We start from the raw sequence: 23,148 nt of genomic DNA on the forward strand, positions 1-23,148 counted from the left end.
TTTTATCTTGGCTGGGTATCAAAATTTGGGGGACTGCATGCCATTTTTTTAAATTATTTATTTATTTAATGTACTATGAGATATAGACCCGCCCACTGGCAGCTGTGATTGGTTGGAGTCTGATAGCTGTCACTCAGCGTGGGGGCATGTCTGATTGCAACCAATCATAGGCACCAGTAGGCGGGGGAAGCAGTGAATATGAGATGAGCCTAATGAGCGGGTGATGAGCCTAATGAGCGTCTGGCACTTTCAGAAACAGGAGAGGCCGTGGGAGCAGTGTGACAGCTGCGCCGCGCCAGTGATCGGTGAGTATGAAGCAGAGAGAGACAGCGAGCGAGCAAGAGCGAGAATGGAGAAAAGTTGGTGACCTGTGTTTTTGTTGACAAAAATGCATCCAAAACGCAACCAAACTGCACAGCTAAACATTTTGGTTGCCTTTTGACACACCTCATTCATTTAAATGGGTGGAAAATGTTCACAAAACACAATGAAGAAGTGACATGCTGCTGTTTTTAGGTCAACAATTTTCACAAATATTTGTCAAACAAAACGCTGCCGAATAAAAAGAAACGTTCACATAGAAATTCTGATTTATTATAAACTTTGCTGGGGAAGTAAAACGGTTGCATTTTGTCAATGACACAGTGCAGTTTAAAATGCAACCAAAATGCAAGAAAAAATGCAACATGCGCACATAGCCTTATTAAAGCTTTGCAGGATAGGAATGCACCTTAAACCTTTCAGCACTGGATGGAATTAAATACGCTGTAACTCAGGTTAAATTATGAGCGGGCACTAAAGCAGATTCTGATCACAGATCCCCCGAGATCACATCAGGCCGTGGCACACTGGTGATAGTTTTGAACTAAAAGGTTTTAATTTTGAGCCATAAAGTTGCATATTCAGCATTTTCTTATTGCGTATTCAGCATATCTAAATAATATAATTGTATTTATATATAATGTTACATTATAACTGTAAAAGTTCCTTAGTAAAAAATTCTTAACGATCACGTGTTTTCTTGTAATCAGCAAAATTGTTGTACAGAAGTGTGATCATTATGTTCCCTTAAAATTTAGGTCAGTCTAACATGCAATTAATTAAATGACCGCCAATATAGCATATAGCCGATCACCAGTTGTTTAATCCTTACTGTAATGGGCCATTTTACAGTTTTCATTTAGGGCAAGACATGGGGTTTTTTTAGCCACTCTTCACTCAAATTAAAGAATTATTAAAGACTCCAAAAATGATTATCTGGATAGGCAATTATTATTATTATTATTATTATTATTTATTATAGCACCATTTATTCCATGGTGCTTTACATGTGAAATGGGTGTACATAATAGGGACAACTGCAATAATCATAAACAATACAAGGCACAGACAGGTACAGGAGGAGAGAGGTCCCTGCCCGCGAGAGCTCACAGTCTACAAGGGATGGGTGATGATACAGTAGGTGAGGGTAGAGCTGGTTGTGCGGCGTTATATCAGATTGAGGGTTACGGCAGGTTGTAGGCTTGTCGGAAGAGGGGGGTCTTCAGGTTCCTTTTGAAGCTTGTCAAGGTAGGTGAGAGTCTGATATGTTGTGGCAGAGCATTCAATGCCTATTGGTTTTGTCTCTGGGATCCCCCGATCACCAGAACAGTACTACTAATAACATTTGTCTATGCAGAGTACATGGCTCTGTGTTTTGTTTTAATGTTGTTAATTGCACTGGATATGGCTGATACACCTAAACTTAAATATCAGGAGTAGTCTTATATTTTCCATCATATGGTACAATTACTGAATGGAGACAATAACTGCCAATGCCATAGAGTAGTATTTTTTTCCAGGACCTCCTTGAGTGGAGAAGGTCATGAGTCTCAGCTTAAACATTTGAATCTAAGTGAAAAATAAATTAAAATTATCTGTTCATCCTGAGATATTGCCTTGTGCTGTAATTTGTTAATCGTATGCTGGCACCAACTGAGATTCAGTGTATTATATGAACCAGAACATCAAGAGGTAGCCGGCATGAAGATAATAGATTGGCAGAAGGCTGGAATATATTAAAGTATTACACTGATAAAAATGATTCTGGACAGTCTGGGAAAATATCATTTTATATTATCTGCATAGTGTTTGTTTATTTTAAAGATAGAAATATGACATTAATATTAATAGGAAAAAGGAACTGCTAATGATAATGTCTTAAAAATGGGAAAACTAAATTAAATAAATATTTTAAAATTAAAAAGACACAGACAAAACTGTAGAAGGATGCAAGAGTAGTAGTCCCAACACCCCCATCGGCTATATAACCGAACAATACCACTATTATAAATTATTATGAATTTCAGATTTGACAGGTCCTCATTTTTCTCAGGAGTTTTAAATGGGTTATCACACGAATAAAGTACGTTTTAATCAATGCATCTTGGAATAATAGGTTCCGCTATTGGATGTGTTAAAAAAATGTTCCTGTGCTGAGATAATGTTATATATGTGTCCCTGCTATGTACTTTGCAATGGCTGTGTCTGACTGTACAGGGACATGGTCTGATTATACCACAGCTCCTGGGCTGTGGAGGAAGCAAAAGAGTATACAGAGAGGAGAGCATGGGATAGCAGCTGTCGTGTTTTGTGAGATAAAACATTTAATAAAATGTTTTACCTCACAGAAATATGTTGTACTTCACATAAAGAGCCAGCTGCAATCCCTGGCTGTGCTGTTTGTATTCTCTCTTTAGTTTCCTCCCCTTTTTTGTGAGATAAAACATTTGACAAAATGTTTTACCTCACAGAAATATTTTGTACTTCACATAAAGAGCCAGCTGCAATCCCTTGCTGTGCTGTTTACATTCTCTCTTTAGTTTCCGCCCCTTTACAGGAACTGTGGTATGAACATACCATGTCCCCGTTGAGTGAGACATGGCAACTACACAGTACATAGCAGGAGCACATATCTAAGATTATCTCCACACAGGAACATTTTTTTAACAAAACCAATTGTGCAACTTATTTTTATTCAAAGATCTATTAATCAAATATAATAATAATAATAATTTTTATTTCTATAGCGCCAACATGTTCCGCAGCACTTTACAATTTAGAGGGGACATGTACAGACAATATAAATAACAAAATTCAGATACCAAGAGGAGTGAGGGCCCTACTCATAAGCTTACTGTCTATGAGGAAATAGGGGAGGCACAAAAGGTGAAAGGGGGGAGAAAAGTTCCCATATGTGGTCCGGCCATCAATATAACAGGGGATTCAAAACCTGCTGCGTGCACCAAATGTACTTTGTTTATAGAAAAACCCCTTTAAGTTCGACATCTGGCTTTAGAGTAAATTCTAAAGCTGGTCACCCATGCCACATAGCTATTGGTAAAATGCTCATTCAGTAGACAGCTATTTTCCCATTCAAACATGCATTTGTTTTGTATGAAGAGAATAGAGTAAGATGCTACCAGACATCTCTGTAGGTTACTTATATTTCTGTGATCAGAAAGATTAGGCATGTTGAAATCCAACTGCCTAATCCTTACATCCTTAAACATTCAATGATTGGCCAGTCCAGTTAATATTACGTGATTTGGTCTAAACACTAGAGATAAGCGAACCTTAGCTTCGGTTTTCGAAGCAAACACGAAATTTAAAATTCAAGGTTCAGGTTCGGGAATCAGATGCTTTACATGGGAACAAAACCCGTTCGAGCAATGCTGTACTTAGGTATGCTTGGTCCTCTGCCCTGTGTGAACCACTTGCAGTGTTTGAACGGCGCACATTGGGGGTAGCAACAGCATGCTCGGATGTAATGTGCATAAAAAAAAAGCTTGAAAAAGACCGCCCACCCTCCTCCGGAAGTATTCTACTTGTGGCTGGCTGTATGTGGGTAGAGACTCAAACTGCCAGTCAGTGACTGGATCCGGAGTTCGGGTCAAGCACAAGCCTGGGAAGCTAGGCTCGTTTGCTGCCGGCGAACCGAGCCATGATAGAACCACTCATCTTTACTAAACACATCTATTGTGTATGGCCAGCTCTCAATTACCAACCCATCCTGGAGAGCCATTTTAGAAACTTATTTAGAAAATCAATTTGCTTCCAGTACATGACAAACAATAGGAATATTTCTGCTCATGGCCCAGAGATATTCATTATCTTATTTTGATTATGACCATCCTGGCGTCACATATGATAATTTATCTATTTCATTATATCCCTAAGGCTGAAACGCCTCTTAAAAAGAGCATTAATCATATTAACGGCAGTTTAGATGCATTAGCAAATACTGATAATATATGAGATGAATATTTATCTGTATTGTAAATATTGAGCTGAACTTTCCAACTACAAGTGCGAAGCAATTAATTCTCATCAGCCGCATTGAAATGGGTTAGTACCTGCAGAAATATTACCCGCCATAATGTATTGCCACATGTGACACTGATTAACAGCTGCGAGGAGCCGTTTTCATATTTGTTTTGCGAGTTATTGGACTTTTAATTAAAAGGGTGAAAGACAAAGAACAGCAAGTTTAATTATGATAAGTGTTACAGTGTTGATTTTGTGTTTGAAGACACTTGAAACGCAGGAAATTGCTTGGCCAAGGTGGTTCATTGAGTATTGTAAAAACGATTGTTTCATTATTTAAAAGCTGTAAAAATGAGCATAGTACCGGCAGATAATCTGTATGGAATTGTAATAAAAGCAACCTAAGCAGGCTCCCCAAGGTTAGTTGGCACAATAAGAAGAAGTCTTTTGAAGCTGGGACAGAGCCTAGAAATGTATTCTAAAGCAACATCCGAGCCACCTTCCTTAATGTCTGGATTGGAAATCAAAGATCACTCAATTGCTTTCCGTTAACCTTTAAGTCACGCACACTCATAATTTCCTTTTCCTACGTTGGCAGTGCCGAATTTGCTTTCTAAGACTTCTCTCGCTGGAGGGGGTTTCCTTTTTTATTTATTTCTTTTTCTCCGGCATTGCCCTCAGGCCTGTTCTGACCTTTTTTATCCCTTGCTAATCTAGTTATACTGTTCAAAACTGAGATTTTCTTCCTTGATGTATTAATGTCAGTAAACTGTTTCGCTGTGGAGCAAAGAGACAACTTGTTATTCGTCTGTCAGTACTATTCATAAGTCTAGACTGCATTAAACAGCTGGAAGAAGGTGGAAAATCCCACGTGAGCAGGCAATTTGCCTTTCATACTAAGATTTGGATTTTATAATGCATGCTGTACAAGACAACTTGCATTTCATCTATTCATCTCACATCCCTAATAAAATTAAGTCCCACACACTGCTTAATGTGAGCTCAAACAATTTATCATTAAAAAGTATTCCAGGCTCTGCATGTGGAATATTTATCGAAGATTTATTGCCCTATTTTTCCAAGTCCTCACCTATAAAGAACCACAGTTGTCCACCTCCGAGTAATTTGTCACACACATTGATCATTCTCTTCATGTCGAAGGTATAGCCCAACTAGTTCTACGTTTCCAAGGCTCCTTCCATTTTCTTCCTTTAAGGACAAGGAAATGGCAAGGTTTCTAATCCTTATCCAATTACCAGGGCAAATCTTTCCAATGACTGGTGGTTGTAGCCCTTGAGCGCTGAACTTGAGGAACGTTGTTGCATGTGACAAGTGCTTTTATTGTGCCTTTGTTTGCCATGCTAAGGCCACATAAATGATTGATGGTGTTCATTCTCTTCAAGACACGGCATGTCCAACTTTTAACTTTTATCTCATAAAAATGCAGACTAAAGAAATTAATTTTCTATTTTACGTCGAGATACTTTACCGAACATATATCAATAATTTGGTCAGTTGTTGCTATGTTATACATTTACAAGTAAGAAAATAAAGGAAAAACAAGATGAAATATGGGGGAAAAATATCATTGTTAGACTAAGTGGCATCTTTTAAAGCCATCCTCATGCAGATAATACATGTTCTCATTCAGCAGTGCATTTGAAGGACTCATTGACAGTAGCATTGAAATAGCAAATGGTATTTTAGCATCAGTGAATGGCATTACTCATACGCTTTGTGTATTAGTGATGATTTTCATGTTCTAAAGGATCGAATAGAAAAAAATGCAAGAACCACCAGCAATTTGCTTTCTATAGAACAGTATTTTTAAGTTTTATAAATATTCAAGTATTTTGGTAAATTGCTTAAATCAGAAATAATGTTTTTAGATACTACAAACCTGCCCATGAAGTTGACAATCAAGGGTGCAGCTTTCCAAGGCCGCTGTGAATCACAAAAGGGTGCTCCTGCCATACAGATAGTAACATGAGCTGGACTTTTAATATGGATTATGCAGCGATTTGGACATACATTTTCATAGTAAGCACACCAGCCTTATCAGGTGGAAGAGTATGCAATTTATATTGTGAAATCTGATGACACATCCACTTTAGCTACAATGTAATTATAATGTGGCACAATAATAGTTGAAGAGGCAGCATTTTTCTTTAATGTGGATTATAGATTTTTAAATAATTCTGAACATTAATTTTCAACATTAAATGGATTGTCTAATCTTGTTAAATGGCTAAATTGAAAAGTGCATATAAAAACAAGCAGCTTTGCAATTTGCCTCTTATTAAAACTGTCTCCATTCTTAAGAATGAAGGAATTTATAATTCTACAGTGTACTGACTGATGCGTGGCAAGGAGCCACCTCCGCAGTCTATCATCTATCTTTAATGCTCTGCTCTGAGGCTGACCGGATTGTTCTAGATTACTTGCTGCATGGGATTGTGCATGTTAGGACAGTGTCACAGCCATGTCGCAGTCATGCCACTGGTCCGAACTCTCAATCTTTAGGAGCACACCACTCGACTAGCAGAGAGTAGGGAGGCAGAGGAGCAGTGAGCTAATGGGGGCAAGGACTAGTCGCAAGGGCGTTAGTTCCTGTGCTTATTCTTAGCATGCTAGAACACCCACAGGGGCGTAATAACATGCTATTCAATGTAGCATCACCAGCAGTGAGGCACGTTCCTTTGTCCGCTGTGAACTCTGATCTGAATGTCAGGCACTTCCGGTCATGCGCACTAGACCTCTCTAAAGCCGGGACGCGTACACTCAGCTTCATACTGTGCATGACCGGAAGTGTCGGGCATTCAGATCAGTGATCACAGGTATGCGCCTTACCGCTGGTGACGCTACATTGAATAGCATGTTAGCATGCCCCGGTGCCCGTGCTGCCATGCTAAGAGGGCAAAATGAGCGCAGGAACTAACGCACTTGCCACTAGTCCCCTCGCTTATTAGCATATCATAAAAGATCTTGAGAAATACTTTCTCTAAAGATCTCTTTATCTATGCTAGTGCATACAGGGCCGATTAGGCAGGGATAAGCAATATGCACCCAGAGCTGCTCGTGGTTCTGGGTGCATACTGGGCCTGACAGGTTCCCTTTAACCCCTTCAGCCCCCGGGCACTTTCCGTTTTTGCGTTTTTGTTTTTTGCTCCCCTTCTTCCGAGAGGCGTAACTTTTTTATTTTTCCATCAATCTTGCCATATGAGGGCTTGTTTTTTGCGGGACGAGTTGTACTTTTAAATGAAACCATAAGTTTTACCATATAGTGTACTGGAAAATGGCAAAAAAATTCCAAGTGCGGAAAAATTGCAAAAAAAGTGGGATTGTACAATAGTTTTTGGGATATTTTATTCACCGTGTTCACTATATGGTAAAACTGATGTGTGGGTATGATGCCTCAGGTCGGTGTGAGTTTATAGACACCAAACATGTATAGGTTTACTTGTATCTAAGGGGTTAAAAAAAATTCACAAGCTTGTCCGAAAAACGTGGTGCACGTTTTGCGCCATTTTCCAAAACCCGTAGCGTTCTCATTTTTCAGGATCTGAGGCTCAGTGATGGCTTATTTTTTGCGTCTTGACCTGACGTTCTTAACGGTACCATTTTTGCGCAGATGCTACGTTTTGATCGCCTGTTATTGCATTTTGCGCAAAATTTGCGGCGACCAAAAAACGTAATTTTGGCGTTTGGAATTTTTTTGCCGCTACGCCGTTTACTGATCAGATTCATTGATTTTATATTTTGATAGATCGGGCATTTCTGAACGCGGCGATATCAAATATGTGTGTATTTTTTATTTTTTTAACCCTTTAATTTTCAATGGGGTGAAAGGGGGGTGATTTGAACTTTTAGGTTTTTTTATTTTTTTTTAATTTTTTAAAACTTTTTTTTTACTTTTTTTTTTTATTTTACTAGTCCCCCTAGGGGGCTATTGCGATCAGCAATCCGATCGCTTTGCACAATCTGCAGATCTCAGCTACAGAGCTGAGAACTGCAGATTTGCTGCTTCACTTTCAATGCCGGCTGTATTCCGGCATTAAGAGGAAGTGACTCATGTTAGCCACAGGCGTCATCACATGACCCTGTGCTACCATGGCAACCGCCGAAAGTCACGTGATCATGTCACGTGACTTCCGGCGGGGGCGGGGTAAGTCACTGTCATGGCGGCGCCCATATACATATCGTTGCCAAGACTTTGGCAGCGAAATGTAAGGGGTTAATGGCCGCGGGTGGAAGCGATTCCACCCGCGGCTAGCAGGCACACATATCAGCTGTTGATAACAGCTGATATGTGCGCGTCTCGCCGCCGCCTGCCGGCGGAGGTGGGCGTGGCTTACCGGAACACGATCCATGACGTATCTAGTACGTCATGGGTCGTTAAGGGGTTAACAAAGAAAACCATTAGTTGTCAAATGCACTGATTGCTAATATCTCTTCAATAGAGAGGCAAAAAAAAGGAAAAAAAAAATTCTGCTTTAGAGTTACTCATCAAGTGTCCAGCTCAACATGAAAATAAATATGTTTAAAAGAACTGAGAGTCCTCAGAGGTTGATACCTTTTAATAGCTAACTGAAAAGATGGTAATAAATAGCAAGCTTTCGAGACTACTACTCAGGTCTCATCATCAGGTCAAGTATAACACAAATGCACGGTGCAAAGATATACTTTACCAGCTCAACATGAAAAATTTGGTGAAAAGTCCAACATTATCATGAGTAGTCACTTGTCATTTGGGGCCATTGACCAGGCACTAGAGTTCTTGGGATTAGTGGGGTGAAAGCAGTTGAATTCTCACTCATCAGACTTGTATGGTATTGATGAACATCTATGGTGGGACTGTGCTAACAAAATACCTCAGACCAGAGGAAGACTTATGAACAGAACTGAGCTTGAGTATGATTTTCTGTGGCACATGATCTTAACAACCTTGATCAGAAAGACTGAAGCAACTAGCCAAAGATAAAGATTCAGACGAGACCACCATCCTAAAATTTAGAAGTGAAGAAAGATAGACTGAACACTTGCGTGATCCTAGCTTTAAAAAATGTGATTTTGTTTTACTCCAAGAAAATCTTATCAGAAGCGAATATTATATATTTTTGAGTGAATAAGAGCCTCCTAGTACAGCCTGTAAGATAACGTCATATGATCTTACTTTAAATAAGGTTCTACTTAGATATGACCCATATTTATTATTTCTTAACAGATAAATCTACAGAGGAAAATGAGAGTGACAGGAGTTATTACCCAAGGAGCAAAAAGAATAGGAAGCCCAGAATATATAAAATCGTATAAGATTGCATACAGTGATGATGGAAAATCATGGTCAACATATAAAATTAGAAGAACCACTGAAGACATGGTAAGTTCTTTTCTTGTACATTACTTGGACTACATTTTTACCACAGTGTGCTATAGAGCAGATCTTTGGGGTTTTATAACGCTTTCCCTAATTTACACTGTAAATTCCTTAAGGACTAAGCCTATTTTGACATTTTTTTGGATTATCATTGTCAAGCTAAAAAAATCTGTATTCTAACAGCCAAAGTTTTATATTTGGATCTGTGAGTCGAGCTGTGATTTTCATTGGTACCATTTTGTGATAAAAACAATAGCTTTTCATCACTTTTTAACACTTTTGGGAGGCAGAATGAAAAAAAAACAGCAATTATGGGATTTTTTTTAATATTATTTACCATTCCGTATAATTGAGAAATGAAGATTATGACAACACCAAATTGATATATTTGTACTTATTTTGTCATCATACTCTAACACCTAGAACATTTGTATTGTTTCATAGACAGAGCTGAGTGCTGATTATTTTATTAATTTGTACTGATGCCATTTTGAAGTCTGTATGACTTTTTGATTCTATTTCTTGTTAAGCTGGACAAACAAAAACAGCATTTTGGGTTGGTTTCTCTTTATATATATATATATATATATATGTATTTTTATATATATTTTATATATATATATATATATATATATATATATATATATATATATATATATATATATATATATATATATATATATATATATATATCGTTGAAACCAGAAGTTTACATACACTAAAAAGACACATATGCATGTTTTTCTCACTATCAGACATGAAATCAGAAAAAACATTTCCCGTTTTAGGTCACTTAGGATTACCAAAATTACTTATATTTGCCAAATGCCAGAATAATAAGAGAGGGGATGTTTTAAGGCATTTTTATTACTTTCTGCAAAGTCAAAAGTTTATATATATACTAAGAGTACTGTGGCTTTAAACAATATGGGACAGAGCTCATATGATGGTGTCATGTCTTTGGAAACTTCTGATAGGTTTATTGGCAACATCTGAGTTAATTAGAGACACACCTGTGGACATATTTAAATGCACACCTGAAACACACTTTTTGAGTGTAGCATTATGGGAAAGTCAAAAGATATCAGCCAAGGTCTCAGAAAGAGAGTTGAGGACTTGCACAAGTCTGGTTCATGCTTGGGTGCAATTTCCAAATACCTGAATGTGCTTTGTTCATCTTTACAAACTAAATATATGTAAGTACAAACAAGATGGGAATGTATAGCCATCATACCACTGAGGAAGGAGACAGGTTTTGTGTACTAGAGATGAATGTGCTTTGACCAGAAATGTGCAGAGCAACCCAATAACAAAAGCAAAAGATCTTGTGAAGATGCTGGCAGAAGCTGGTAAGATTGTGTCACTATCCACAGTGAAATGAGTGCTGTGTCATCATGGGCTGAAAGGCTATTTTTCCAGGAAGAAGGCTTTACATTAAAGAAACATAAAAAAAAGCCAGATTAATGTTTGCAGAAGCACACAGGAACAAATACAAGTACTGTGGTCTAACAAAACTAAAATTGACCATGGTTACGTTTGTAGGGAAAAGGGATAAGATTTGAAGCGTAAGAACACCATCCCAACTGTTAAACACAGGGGTGACAGCATCAAGTTATGGGGTAGTTTTGCTGCAGGATGGGCTGGTGCACTTCACAAAATAGATTGCGTTATGCGGAAAGATAAGTGGCAATACTGAAGCAACATCTCAAGACATCAGCCAGGAACTTAAAGCTTGTGCGGAAATGGATATTTCAAGTTGACAATGACCCGAAGCATACTGCCAAACTGGTTACAAAGTGCCTTAAGGATTACAAAGTCAAAATTTTGAAGTGGCCATCTGTTACGGTTGCTGCGAGCACTGGAGACTTTGTCCAGATTTCTTGCTACTGCACATGTGCGAGCGCTGGAGACTAAGTCCAGATTTCTTGCTACTGCACATGTGCGAGCGCTGGAGACTAAGTCCAGATTTCTTGCTACTGCACATGTGCGAGCGCTGGAGACTAAGTCCAGATTTCTTGCCATTGCACATGTGCGGGTGACATCATCGCTGACACGAGGTCACATGTCTCTGACACCTTCTATGCCGATTGGTCGCTGGTCATGTGCTTGTGACGCCTTGCTCGGTGATAGGCCAGCATGACGTCACTCCTGTCGTTCTGGCAGCGGATTGGCTCTGGTGTCCTCCATCTTGGATGAGGCACAGAGTCTATATAAGACCCTGACACACGCCGCATGGTGCTCAGTCCTCTTGGTTCATGCATGAGAGTAGACGCTCTGTGCACGTTCCTCTAGGCATCTCTCTGTCTATGCTAGGTGAGCGCTACCGGCAGGGTAGCGTTCTTATACCTTACAGCTTCGGCTGCTGTCCGTATCCTTACCTCTTAGGGGAGCGGACATAGGCAGGTGCCTGAGGCACATGGTCTGGCTGGGCCTTGTGATTCGACTCGTAGGTGGACGTTGCCGCTAGGGTAACGTTCCTTATACTGCGTCTGGCAGTTGTTCGTATCCTCGCACACTAGGGGAGCGAACAGAGGTAGGAGCTTTGTGCGGCTTACGCTGCTGTTCGTCTCTTTTGCACCACTAGAAGAGCGGACCTAGGCAGGTGCCATATCTAGTGGCTCGTTTCCTCGCACACTAGTGGAGCGAACGCAGGTAGGAGCTTTGTGCGGCTTACGCTGCTGTTCGTCTCTTTTGCACCACTAGAAGAGCGGACCTAGGTAGGTGCCATTTCGCACACATTGCCTTTGTCTCTGTGATTATTAACAGAGATCATTCCACACACCCTCCAAGTAAGGGAGGAATTGCTTTACTTACTTATTATATCCTTCTGTGAGTTAACAGAGGTATTGCACTCTGCCATAGTCTGCAGCAGAGTCTCTGCACGGTGGACCCTGACTGTCTGATATCTCTTTGGTTTTTATAATCAGACAGCCCCCGTAACATTAGGACTGAGCCAAGGGTCTGGCAGTTATGGCAGAATATCAGCAGTTACATCGTTACATACAAGTACTTGAGTCACGGCTCAAGAGTATAGAGGATAAACCTCAGACCATGGTGACATCTGCACATGATCCTCGACTTGCTCTGCCAAACAGATATTCTGGCGATGCCAGATCATGTCGTGCTTTCATTAGTCAGTGTCAGATACACCTAGAGGTCAACTCTTCTCGCTTCTCTACGGAGAGGTCCAGAGTAGGCTTTATCATCTCCTTACTTCAGGACAAAGCCTTAGAATGGGCGACTCCCTTATGGGAGCGCTCTGATGTGGTTACTCTGAGACATCAAGACTTTCTTGATGCTCTTAAGGCGGTATTCATGGGTCCGCAGGTTACCCATGATGCGGCCCTGAGACTGTTAGATCTATCTCAGGGTTCGTTATCCACTAGTTCTTATGCCATTGCTTTTAGAACTCTGGTGGCAGAACTAGATTGGCCAGAGAAGGTGTTGATTCCTATCTTCTGGAGAGGGTTGGCAGGCTATGTCAAGGATGCTCTTGCTACTCGTGAGGTCCCTGCTTCTCTGGAGGACTTGATCACAGTAGCAACGAGGATCGATGTACGCCATAAGGAACGTAGACTCGAGGTCTCTTCCTCACGCCCTAAGCATCGGGCTATTCCAGTTGTTGAGGGTCCACTACCATCTTCCTCAGCATCTGAAACATCTCCCACTCCTATGGAGTTAGGTCATACGTTCTCCAGACTACGCAAGTCTGGTCCTCCTATATGTTACGTATGTCGTCAGGCTGGGCACTATGCCAACAAGTGTCCTAGTCGTCAGGGAAACTCCCTGGCCTAGTAACCATTAGAGGGGGGTTACTAGAGATGTCTTCTGCACCCTCTAAGTGTTGTATCCCAGGTCAGCTCTCGTTATCTGAGAATACATGGCCTATTATGGCTTTTGTGGATTCCGGAGCTGACGGGACTTTTGTGTCCTCAGGATTTGTAAAGGGACACAATATTCCCTCTATCATGTTAGAGGCGCCTATTCCTGTCCGTGTTGTTAATGGAACTATGTTGTCTGACTCCATTACATTGAGGACAGTTCCCTTGCGCCTTTCCCTGTCTCAGGGTCACATAGAGGAGATTTCTTTTCTTGTTTTGCCTGAGGGTATAGACGACATCCTTCTGGGTCTTCCATGGCTTCGGACTCATGCTCCTCACATTGACTGGGAGTCTGACAGCATTATTAGTTGGGGTTCGAAATGTCAGTCCCGATGTCTTCCCTTACCACCTAAGGTCGTTGCGGTTGCATCAACTGATCTCTCTCCCATACCTACACCCTATTTGGATTTCGCTGACGTGTTCTCCAAACAGGGTGCTGAGGTTCTTCCACCCCATAGGCCGTATGACTGTGCCATAGACCTTATCCCAGGTTCGGTTCCACCTAAAGGCAGGGTTTACCCCCTGTCGATACCTGAGTCGGAGGCCATGTCGACCTATATAAGAGAGAGTTTAGAGAAGGGGTTCATTCGTAAGTCTGTCTCTCCCGCGGGAGCTGGGTTTTTCTTTGTTCGGAAGAAAGAGGGTGATTTGCGTCCCTGCATAGATTACAGGGGTCTCAACGCAATCACAATAAAGAACAAATACCCATTACCTTTAATTTCGGAGCTCTTTGACAGACTGTTATCCTCAGTAGTGGTGTATCTGGACGACATCCTGATTTTTTCTCCTGATCTGGAGACTCATCGTCAGGATGTCGTTCGTGTCCTTTCCCGTTTAAGGGAGCACTCATTGTTTGCTAAACTCGAGAAATGTGTATTCGAGCAGTCCTCATTGCCTTTTTTGGGTTACATTATCTCACAAGAGGGCCTGGCCATGGATCCTGCGAAGCTCTCTGCTGTCCTGCAATGGTCCGAACCTCATTCCTTGAAGGCGGTGCAACGCTTCTTAGGATTCATAAATTATTACAGGCAGTTCATACCCCATTTTTCTACTTTGGTGGCCCCTTTGGTGGCCTTGACTAAGAAAGGTGCTAATCCCAAAGCCTGGTCTACTGAGACATCTCAGGCTTTTGAGGCAGTAAAAAGACACTTTTCAACTGCTCCCGTTCTTCAAAGACCCGATGAGAGTAAGCCCTTCCTCTTAGAGGTTGATGCCTCTTCAGGGGGTGCTGGTGCGGTCTTGTATCAAAAGAACGGTGCAGGTAGAAAAAGGCCGTGTTTCTTCTTTGCTAAAACCTTTTCACCGGCAGAGAGAAACTATACCATTGGGGATAGGGAACTGCTCGCCTTGAGATTAGCCTTGGAGGAGTGGCGTCACTTGCTGGAAGGAGCGAAACATCCTTTCCAGGTCTATACAGACCATAAGAATCTGACGTACTTACAAACCGCTCAGCGTCTGAATCCTCGCCAAGCCCGCTGGTCCTTGTTTTTCTCCCGCTTTCACTTCTCCATCAACTATCTGTCTGGGAGTAAGAATAACAAGGCAGACGCCCTGTCTCGCTCTATGCTTTCTACCCAGGAAGAGATTGACGAACCTCGTCTTATCCTTCCCTCCAGGGTTTTTCATACGCTCTCTCCTGTGACGTTAGACCAAATCCCACCGGGCAAGACCTTTGTTCCGCCTGATCGACAGAATGATATACTGTCATGGGCCCACACCTCAAAGGTGGGTGGGCATTTTGGTATTAGGCGGACACGAGAGTTACTGGAGAGGTGGTATTGGTGGCCACACTTAGCCAGCCACGTCAAGAGATATGTCGGTTCCTGCTACTCGTGTGCTCGCAACCGTCCATTACGGCAGAGACCGGCTGGGCTCTTGCATCCTTTACCAGTGCCAGATAGACCATGGGAGGTGGTAGGCATGGACTTTGTGGGTGATCTTCCATGTTCACAGGGACATAGATTTGTGTGGGTCATTACGGACCATTTCTCCCGGATGGTTCATCTCGTACCGTTATCGAGAATCCCATCTTCCAGGGTACTAGCCAAACTATTCCTCAAGCATGTCTTTAGGCTTCACGGGATGCCAGATCGTATCATTTGTGATAGAGGCCCGCAATTTACTTCCCGTTTCTGGCGAGATCTTTGTAGCCTTCTGCAAATTGAGTTGAATCTCTCTTCGGCATACCATCCGGAGACCAATGGTTTGGTTGAACGTACCAATCAATCTATGATTATATACCTTCGACACTTTGTTGCTGAGAATCACGATAACTGGTCCTCCCTTCTACCCTGGGCAGAATTTGCCCTTAACAATTCGCTGGCTGAGGCCACTGGGCAGACACCGTTCGTACTCAATAATGGGCAACACCCTAGGGTACCGGTACCGTTTCCCGCTGCTGCACCTCCTCCTCTTGTGGCCGACTGGGCAACTAATGCCAGAGAGGTTTGGGATCGGACTCAAGAGTCGATCCAAGCAGCTAAGGACCGTATGAAGACGGTGTCCGATCGGTTTCGTCGCCCGGCTCCTGTCATTTCTCCAGGGGACTTTGTGTGGCTCTCTGCAAAACACGTGAGACTTAGAGTGAGCTCTGTCAAATTTGCTCCTCGCTTCCTGGGTCCTTATGAGGTTCTTCGACAGGTAAATCCTGTAGTCTACCAATTGAAGTTACCTGTCCATCTTAGGATTCATGACAAATTCCATGTCTCACTGCTAAAGCCGGCTATTTTACCTCACGCTCGTGAAGTGCACTCTCCTGCCTCTGATTCCTCTCGCTCTAGCTATGAGGTACGAGCCATAGTTGGTTCTAAGAGGGTTAGAGGGCGCAGGTTCTTCTTGATAGATTGGGAGGGCTATGGCCCGGAACATCGCTCTTGGGAGCCTGAGGAGGCTGTCCATGCTCCCGACTTAGTTGCCGATTACCTGCGTCGCCGGGAGGGGGGCCCTTGAGGGGGAGGTACTGTTACGGTTGCTGCGAGCACTGGAGACTTTGTCCAGATTTCTTGCTACTGCACATGTGCGAGCGCTGGAGACTAAGTCCAGATTTCTTGCTACTGCACATGTGCGAGCGCTGGAGACTAAGTCCAGATTTCTTGCTACTGCACATGTGCGAGCGCTGGAGACTAAGTCCAGATTTCTTGCCATTGCACATGTGCGGGTGACATCATCGCTGACACGAGGTCACATGTCTCTGACACCTTCTATGCCGATTGGTCGCTGGTCATGTGCTTGTGACGCCTTGCTCGGTGATAGGCCAGCATGACGTCACTCCTGTCGTTCTGGCAGCGGATTGGCTCTGGTGTCCTCCATCTTGGATGAGGCACAGAGTCTATATAAGACCCTGACACACGCCGCATGGTGCTCAGTCCTCTTGGTTCATGCATGAGAGTAGACGCTCTGTGCACGTTCCTCTAGGCATCTCTCTGTCTATGCTAGGTGAGCGCTACCGGCAGGGTAGCGTTCTTATACCTTACAGCTTCGGCTGCTGTCCGTATCCTTACCTCTTAGGGGAGCGGACATAGGCAGGTGCCTGAGGCACATGGTCTGGCTGGGCCTTGTGATTCGACTCGTAGGTGGACGTTGCCGCTAGGGTAACGTTCCTTATACTGCGTCTGGCAGTTGTTCGTATCCTCGCACACTAGGGGAGCGAACAGAGGTAGGAGCTTTGTGCGGCTTACGCTGCTGTTCGTCTCTTTTGCACCACTAGAAGAGCGGACCTAGGCAGGTGCCATATCTAGTGGCTCGTTTCCTCGCACACTAGTGGAGCGAACGCAGGTAGGAGCTTTGTGCGGCTTACGCTGCTGTTCGTCTCTTTTGCACCACTAGAAGAGCGGACCTAGGTAGGTGCCATTTCGCACACATTGCCTTTGTCTCTGTGATTATTAACAGAGATCATTCCACACACCCTCCAAGTAAGGGAGGAATTGCTTTACTTACTTATTATATCCTTCTGTGAGTTAACAGAGGTATTGCACTCTGCCATAGTCTGCAGCAGAGTCTCTGCACGGTGGACCCTGACTGTCTGATATCTCTTTGGTTTTTATAATCAGACAGCCCCCGTAACACCATCACAAAGTAATAAGAAAGGAAGTAATAGCAAAAGAAAGTAATATTTGATACACTGCCGATTTTTAAAGTTTTCCCACCTACAAAGAAAGGAGAGGTTTGTAATTTTTATCAAAGGTACACTTCAACTGTGACAGACAGAATACGACCCCTCCCAGAAAATCATAATGAATGATTTTTAAATAATTAATTTGCATTTTATTGCATTAAATAAGTATTTGATACAATAGAAAAATAGAACTTAGTATTTGGTAGAGAAAACTTTGTTTGCACTTATAAATTTCAGATATTTCCTGTAGTTCTTGACCAAGTTTGTACACACTGCAAAAAGGATTTTGGCCCACTCCTCCATACAGATCTTCTCTGGATCTTTCATGTTTCGGGGCTGTTACTAGACAACATTGAGTTTCAGCTTCCTCCAAAGATTGTTTTATTGGATTCAGGTCTGGAGACTGGCTAGACCACTCCAGGACCTTGAAATTCTTCTTACGGAAACACTCTTTAGTTGCCCTGACTTTGTGTTTCTAGTTATTGTCATGATGGTAGACCCAGCCATGAAACATCTTCAATGCTCTTATTGAGGGAAGATTGTTGTTGGACAAAAACTTGAGATACATAATCTCATCTATCCACTCTTTAATACAGTGTAATCATCCTGTCCACTTTGCAGAAAACAACCCCAAATTATGATTATTCCACCACTCATTCTTCTTCTTTCTTCAAACATGGCGAGTAGAGTTAATAAAAAGTTCTATTTTGGTGTCACCTAATTACATAGTCTTCTCCCGTGCCTCCTCTGGATCATTCAGATGGTTATTGACAAAGTTTAAACAGACCTGTACATGTGCTGGTCTGAGCAGAAGGACCTTGCGTGCCCTGCATAATTTTAACCCATGATGGCATAGTGTGTTACCAATGGTAGTCTTTGAGACTGTTATTGTAGCTCTCTTCAAGTCATTGACCACATCCACCCATGTAGCTTTGGGCTGATTCCTGACATTTCTCATAATCATCTTTATCCTACGAGGTGAGATCTTGAATGGAGCACCAAATCCAGTAAGATTGACAGTTATCTTGTGTTTCTTCCATTTTCTAATAACTACAACAACAATTGTTGCCTTTCACCAAGCTGCTTGCCCATAGTTGTCCTAACCCATCCCAGCTTTGTACATGTCTACAATTTTGTCCTTGGAGTTCTTAGACAGCTCCTTGTTATTATCCATGGTGGAGAGGTTGAAGTGTGATTGATTCAGTGTGTGTATAGGTAGCTTTTATATGGGTAAAAAGGTGCAATTAATACAGGTAATGAGTACAGAATAGGACCTGGTTGGTAGGTGATCAAATACTTATTTAATGCAATAAAATACAAATTAATTATAAAACAATTATAAAAATGTGATTTTTTTTGGCGGGATTCTACCTGTGACAGTTGACATGTATCTTTGATAAAAATTAGACCACCTTACATAGCACTTGTTCACTACCAGGATTCTCATTCTTTCGTTGAGCTATAGTATATCTGATGAAGGTCATGTTGAGCAAAATATGTCTTGTTTGTGGCAATATAATACACAAATAATCGTATTGACATTTTTCTTGACTATGAGTGCCAGGGTCATCATTACCAGTATTATACCAGAGACAGGATCTAATAGGTATGAGTAAATGGAAGACACTGAGGTAACTGTGGCCTCTTGTTGCCATCCGCATCCAACAGTTACCGCATTTTCCGGCGTATAAGATGACTGGGCATATAAGACAACCACTAACTTTTCCAGTTAAAATATAGAGTTTGGGATATATCGTATATACTCGAGTGTAAGCCGACCCCAGTAATGTGCCCATTGTTTAGTGATGTCCCCTGCTTTAATGTCCCATGCAGTAATGAGCCCATTGTTTAATGAATAGTGTCCCCTGCTGTAATGTCCCCATTGTATAGTAATGTCCCCTGCTGTAATCTCTCCATTGTATAGTAATGTCCTCTGCTGTAATGTCCCATGCAGTAATGTCTCCATTGTTTAATAACATCCTCCTGCTGGTTCCCTTCTGCCCCCTATGTGCCATTGTTTACACACAATAAAAGATATTCTCACCCCCTCTCTGTATGCCCGCGGTGCCTCCAGCTGTTTCTTGCAGTGCGCAGGCACACAGACCCCACCGTGATAGCATGCTGTCTACGGAGCGACCGATGCAGGATGTCGTCATGGCTTTACTACAGTTAAATACTTTACGGCGCCACAAAGCATTCAACTGCAGTAAAACGTGTCCAATACACAGGGCCACCGCTACTATCAGCACTTTACTGCAGTTGAATGCTTTGTAACGCCGTAGCATTCAACTTTAGTAAAGCCATGAAAACATCCTGCAGCGGCTGCTCCGTAACAGGAAGCTATCACGGTTGGGTCTGTGTGCGGACTGCAAAAAACAGCTGGAGGCACCGCGGGCACAGAGGAGAGGTAAGAATATCTTTTATAGTGTGTAAAGCCATGACGGCACCGTGCACCGCCGTATAAGACGACACCCGGCGTATAGGATGACCCCCGACTCTTGAAAAGATTTTCAGGGGTTAAAAAGTTGTCTTATATGCCAGAAAATACGATAAAATGTGAGGAGAGTGATGCTTTGACACAGGAAGTTCTCTTCCTTTATCAAACTGTTTAGATGCTGTGGTCATGATTAAAGAAGCATCTAAAGAGAAAAAATCTTATGAAACATTGCTTAAGTTTTAGGAGAACGACTTTGTATAGCAGCTGATTTTTTTCTTTAGAAAAAATGATGTTCCTCTTTTCATATTACCGAAACCATATCTAATAAAAAGAAAAAACAATTATACATAGTGAGTTGTGCTTGAATATTTGCAACTTATTACTGCTCAGTATATAAACTTATTTAAAAAGAATAAATTTCCCATAACCAAAACCAAATCTGACTCTTCTCATTGTTTGTATGATAAATTTATCCTCCTCTCATATTTTTTGTATTTTTTTTCCATTGCAGAATACTTTCAAGGAGATGAAAAATCTCAGTGGCTTTAACCCCTTCAGCCCCAGGATGCTTTCCGCTTTTCCGTTGTTTTTTTTTTTGCTCCCCTTCTTCGGAGAACCGTAACTTTTTTATTTTTCTTTCAATCTTGCCATATGAGGGCTTGTTTTTTGCAGGACGAGTTGTACTTTTAAAGGAAACCATAAGTTTTACCATATAGTGTACTGGAAAACAGCAAAACAATTCCAAGTGTGGAAAAACTGCAAAAAAAAGTGTGATCGCACAATAGTTTTTGGGATATTTTATTCACCATGTTAGCTATATGGTAAAACTGATGTGGTTTTGTTATGCCTGAGGGCGGTGCGAGTTTGTAGACACCAAACATGTATAGGTTTACTTTTATCTAAGGGGTTAAAAAAAATCACAAGCTTGTCCTATAAAAGTGGCGTACGTTTTGCACAATTTCCAAAACCCGTAGTGTTCTCATTTTTTGGGATCTATGGCTCAGTGATGACTTATTTTTTGTGTCTTGAGCTGACATTTTCTTTTGCGCAGATGCTACGTTTTGATCGCCTGTTATTGCAATTTGCACAAAATTTGCGGTGACCAAAAAACATAATTTTGGCGTTTGGAATTTTTTTTCCGCTACGCTATTTACCAATCAGATTAATTTATTTTATATTTTGATAGATCGGGCAATTCTGAACGCGGCGATACCAAATATGTATATATTTTTTATTTTTTTAACTCTTTAATTTTCAATGGGGTGAAAGGGGGGTGATTTGAATTTTTTTTTTTTTTTTTATTTTTTAAAGCGTTTTTTTACTTTATATGGATCAACAATCCGATCACTCTGCCCTATCTGCTGATCACAGCTACACAGCTATAAACAGCAGATATGCTCACTTTCTGCTTAGTAATTCATGTCAGCTACAGGAGTCATCACATAACCCTGTGCTATCATGGCAACCACTGAAAGTCACGTGATCACGCACGTGACTTCCGGTGGGGGCAGCGGTAAGTGAAAGTAATGGCCGCGTACATATACATCTCGCTTCCAGACTTTGGCAGCGAGATGTAAGGGGTTAAAAGTTGCAGGTAGAAGCGATTCCGCTTGTAACTTGCAGGCTCACGTTAGCTATTAAAAACAGCTGATATGTGCGCGGATCGTCGCGACCTGCCTTCGGCAGGGGCAGGGATTAACATCACACGATCCATGACGGATATATCCGTCATGGGTTATGAAGAGGTTAATAAACACACACGGTCAAAATTGTTGGTACCCCTCGTTTAATAAAAGAAAATCCCACAATGGTCACAGAAATGACTTGAATCTGACATAAATAATAATAAATAAAAAATCTTTGAAAATGAACAAATGAAAGTCAGACATTGCTTTTTTGCTTCCACAGAATTTTTTTAAAAAATAGAACGCATGAAATCGACCTGAACAGAAATGATGGTACCCTTAACTTAATATTTTGCTGCACTACCTTTTGAGGCAATCACTGAAATCAAATGATTCCTGTAACTGTCAATGAGACTTCTGCACCTCTCGACAGGTATTTTGGCCACTCCTCAAGATTAAACTGTTCTAGTTGTCTCGTGTATGAAGGTTGCCTTTTTGAAGATGGCTTGTTTCAGCTCTTTCCAAAGATACTCAATAGGATTTAGATTATCAGAGTAAAAAAAACTGGAGAAAACGGGTTTTATGTAGTGCTAGGAAACCACGAGCATGATTGTGATGAACTGTTCTTTTATTTAGATCATTCCAACGCGTTTCGGAGACTCATCTGCATCATTCCTCAGGGAAATGGATTCTTTTCCCTGAGGAAGGAGGCAGATGAGTCTCCGAAATGCGTTGGAATGATCTAAATAAAAGAACAGTTCATCACATTCATGCTCGAGGTTTCCTAGCGCGGCATAAAACCCGTTTTCTCTAGTTTTTATTTACTCTGATAATTTCGCTCTGTGACGGGGCCACTGCTGAACCACCTAAGCGCTTATCCACGTCTGCAAAGGGGTTGTGACTGGCACAACCCAGCCAGGTGAGTGCATTGCTCTTTTACCTTTAGCCCTGTAAACCGGGTAAGACCCTATTGAGCATTCTTCTCTCCCACTACAGCACAATAGGATTTAGGTCAAGGTTCATAGAAGGCTACTTCAGAATAGTCCAGTGTTTTCCTCTTAGCCATTCTTGGGTGTTTTTAGCTGTGTGTTTTGGGTCATTATCCTGTTGCAAGACCTGCGACTGAGACCAAGCTTTCTGACACTGGGCAGCAAATTTCTCTCCAGAATCCCTTGATAGTCTTGAAGTTTCATTGTATCCTGCACAGATTCAAGACACTCTGTGCCAGATGCAGCAAAGCAGCCCCAGAACAAACCAGAGCCTCCTCTACGTTTCACGATAGGGACAGTGTTCTTTTCTTGATATGCTTAATTTTTCCATTTGTGAACATAGAGCTGATGTGCCTTGCCAAAAACTTCCATTTTTGCCTCATCTGTCCATGGGACATTCTCCCAGAAGCTTTGTGTCTT

The 23,148-nt window shown here is 41.7% G+C and overlaps 1 protein-coding gene across 1 annotated transcript in view; it reads left to right on the forward strand.

Moving 5' to 3' along the window:
* The window catches only part of EDIL3 (EGF like repeats and discoidin domains 3), a 1,135,698-nt gene that overhangs the window by 811,224 nt on the left and 301,326 nt on the right, over positions 1-23,148 (forward strand). Inside the window, exon 6 of the mRNA XM_075325131.1 lies at positions 9,530-9,685. Coding sequence (XP_075181246.1) covers positions 9,530-9,685 — 156 coding nt within the window. The remainder of the gene's footprint in view (positions 1-9,529; positions 9,686-23,148) is intronic.

Source organism: Anomaloglossus baeobatrachus, chromosome 1 (genome assembly GCF_048569485.1).
Source record: "Anomaloglossus baeobatrachus isolate aAnoBae1 chromosome 1, aAnoBae1.hap1, whole genome shotgun sequence".
NCBI classification, from domain to species: Eukaryota; Metazoa; Chordata; class Amphibia; order Anura; family Aromobatidae; genus Anomaloglossus; species Anomaloglossus baeobatrachus.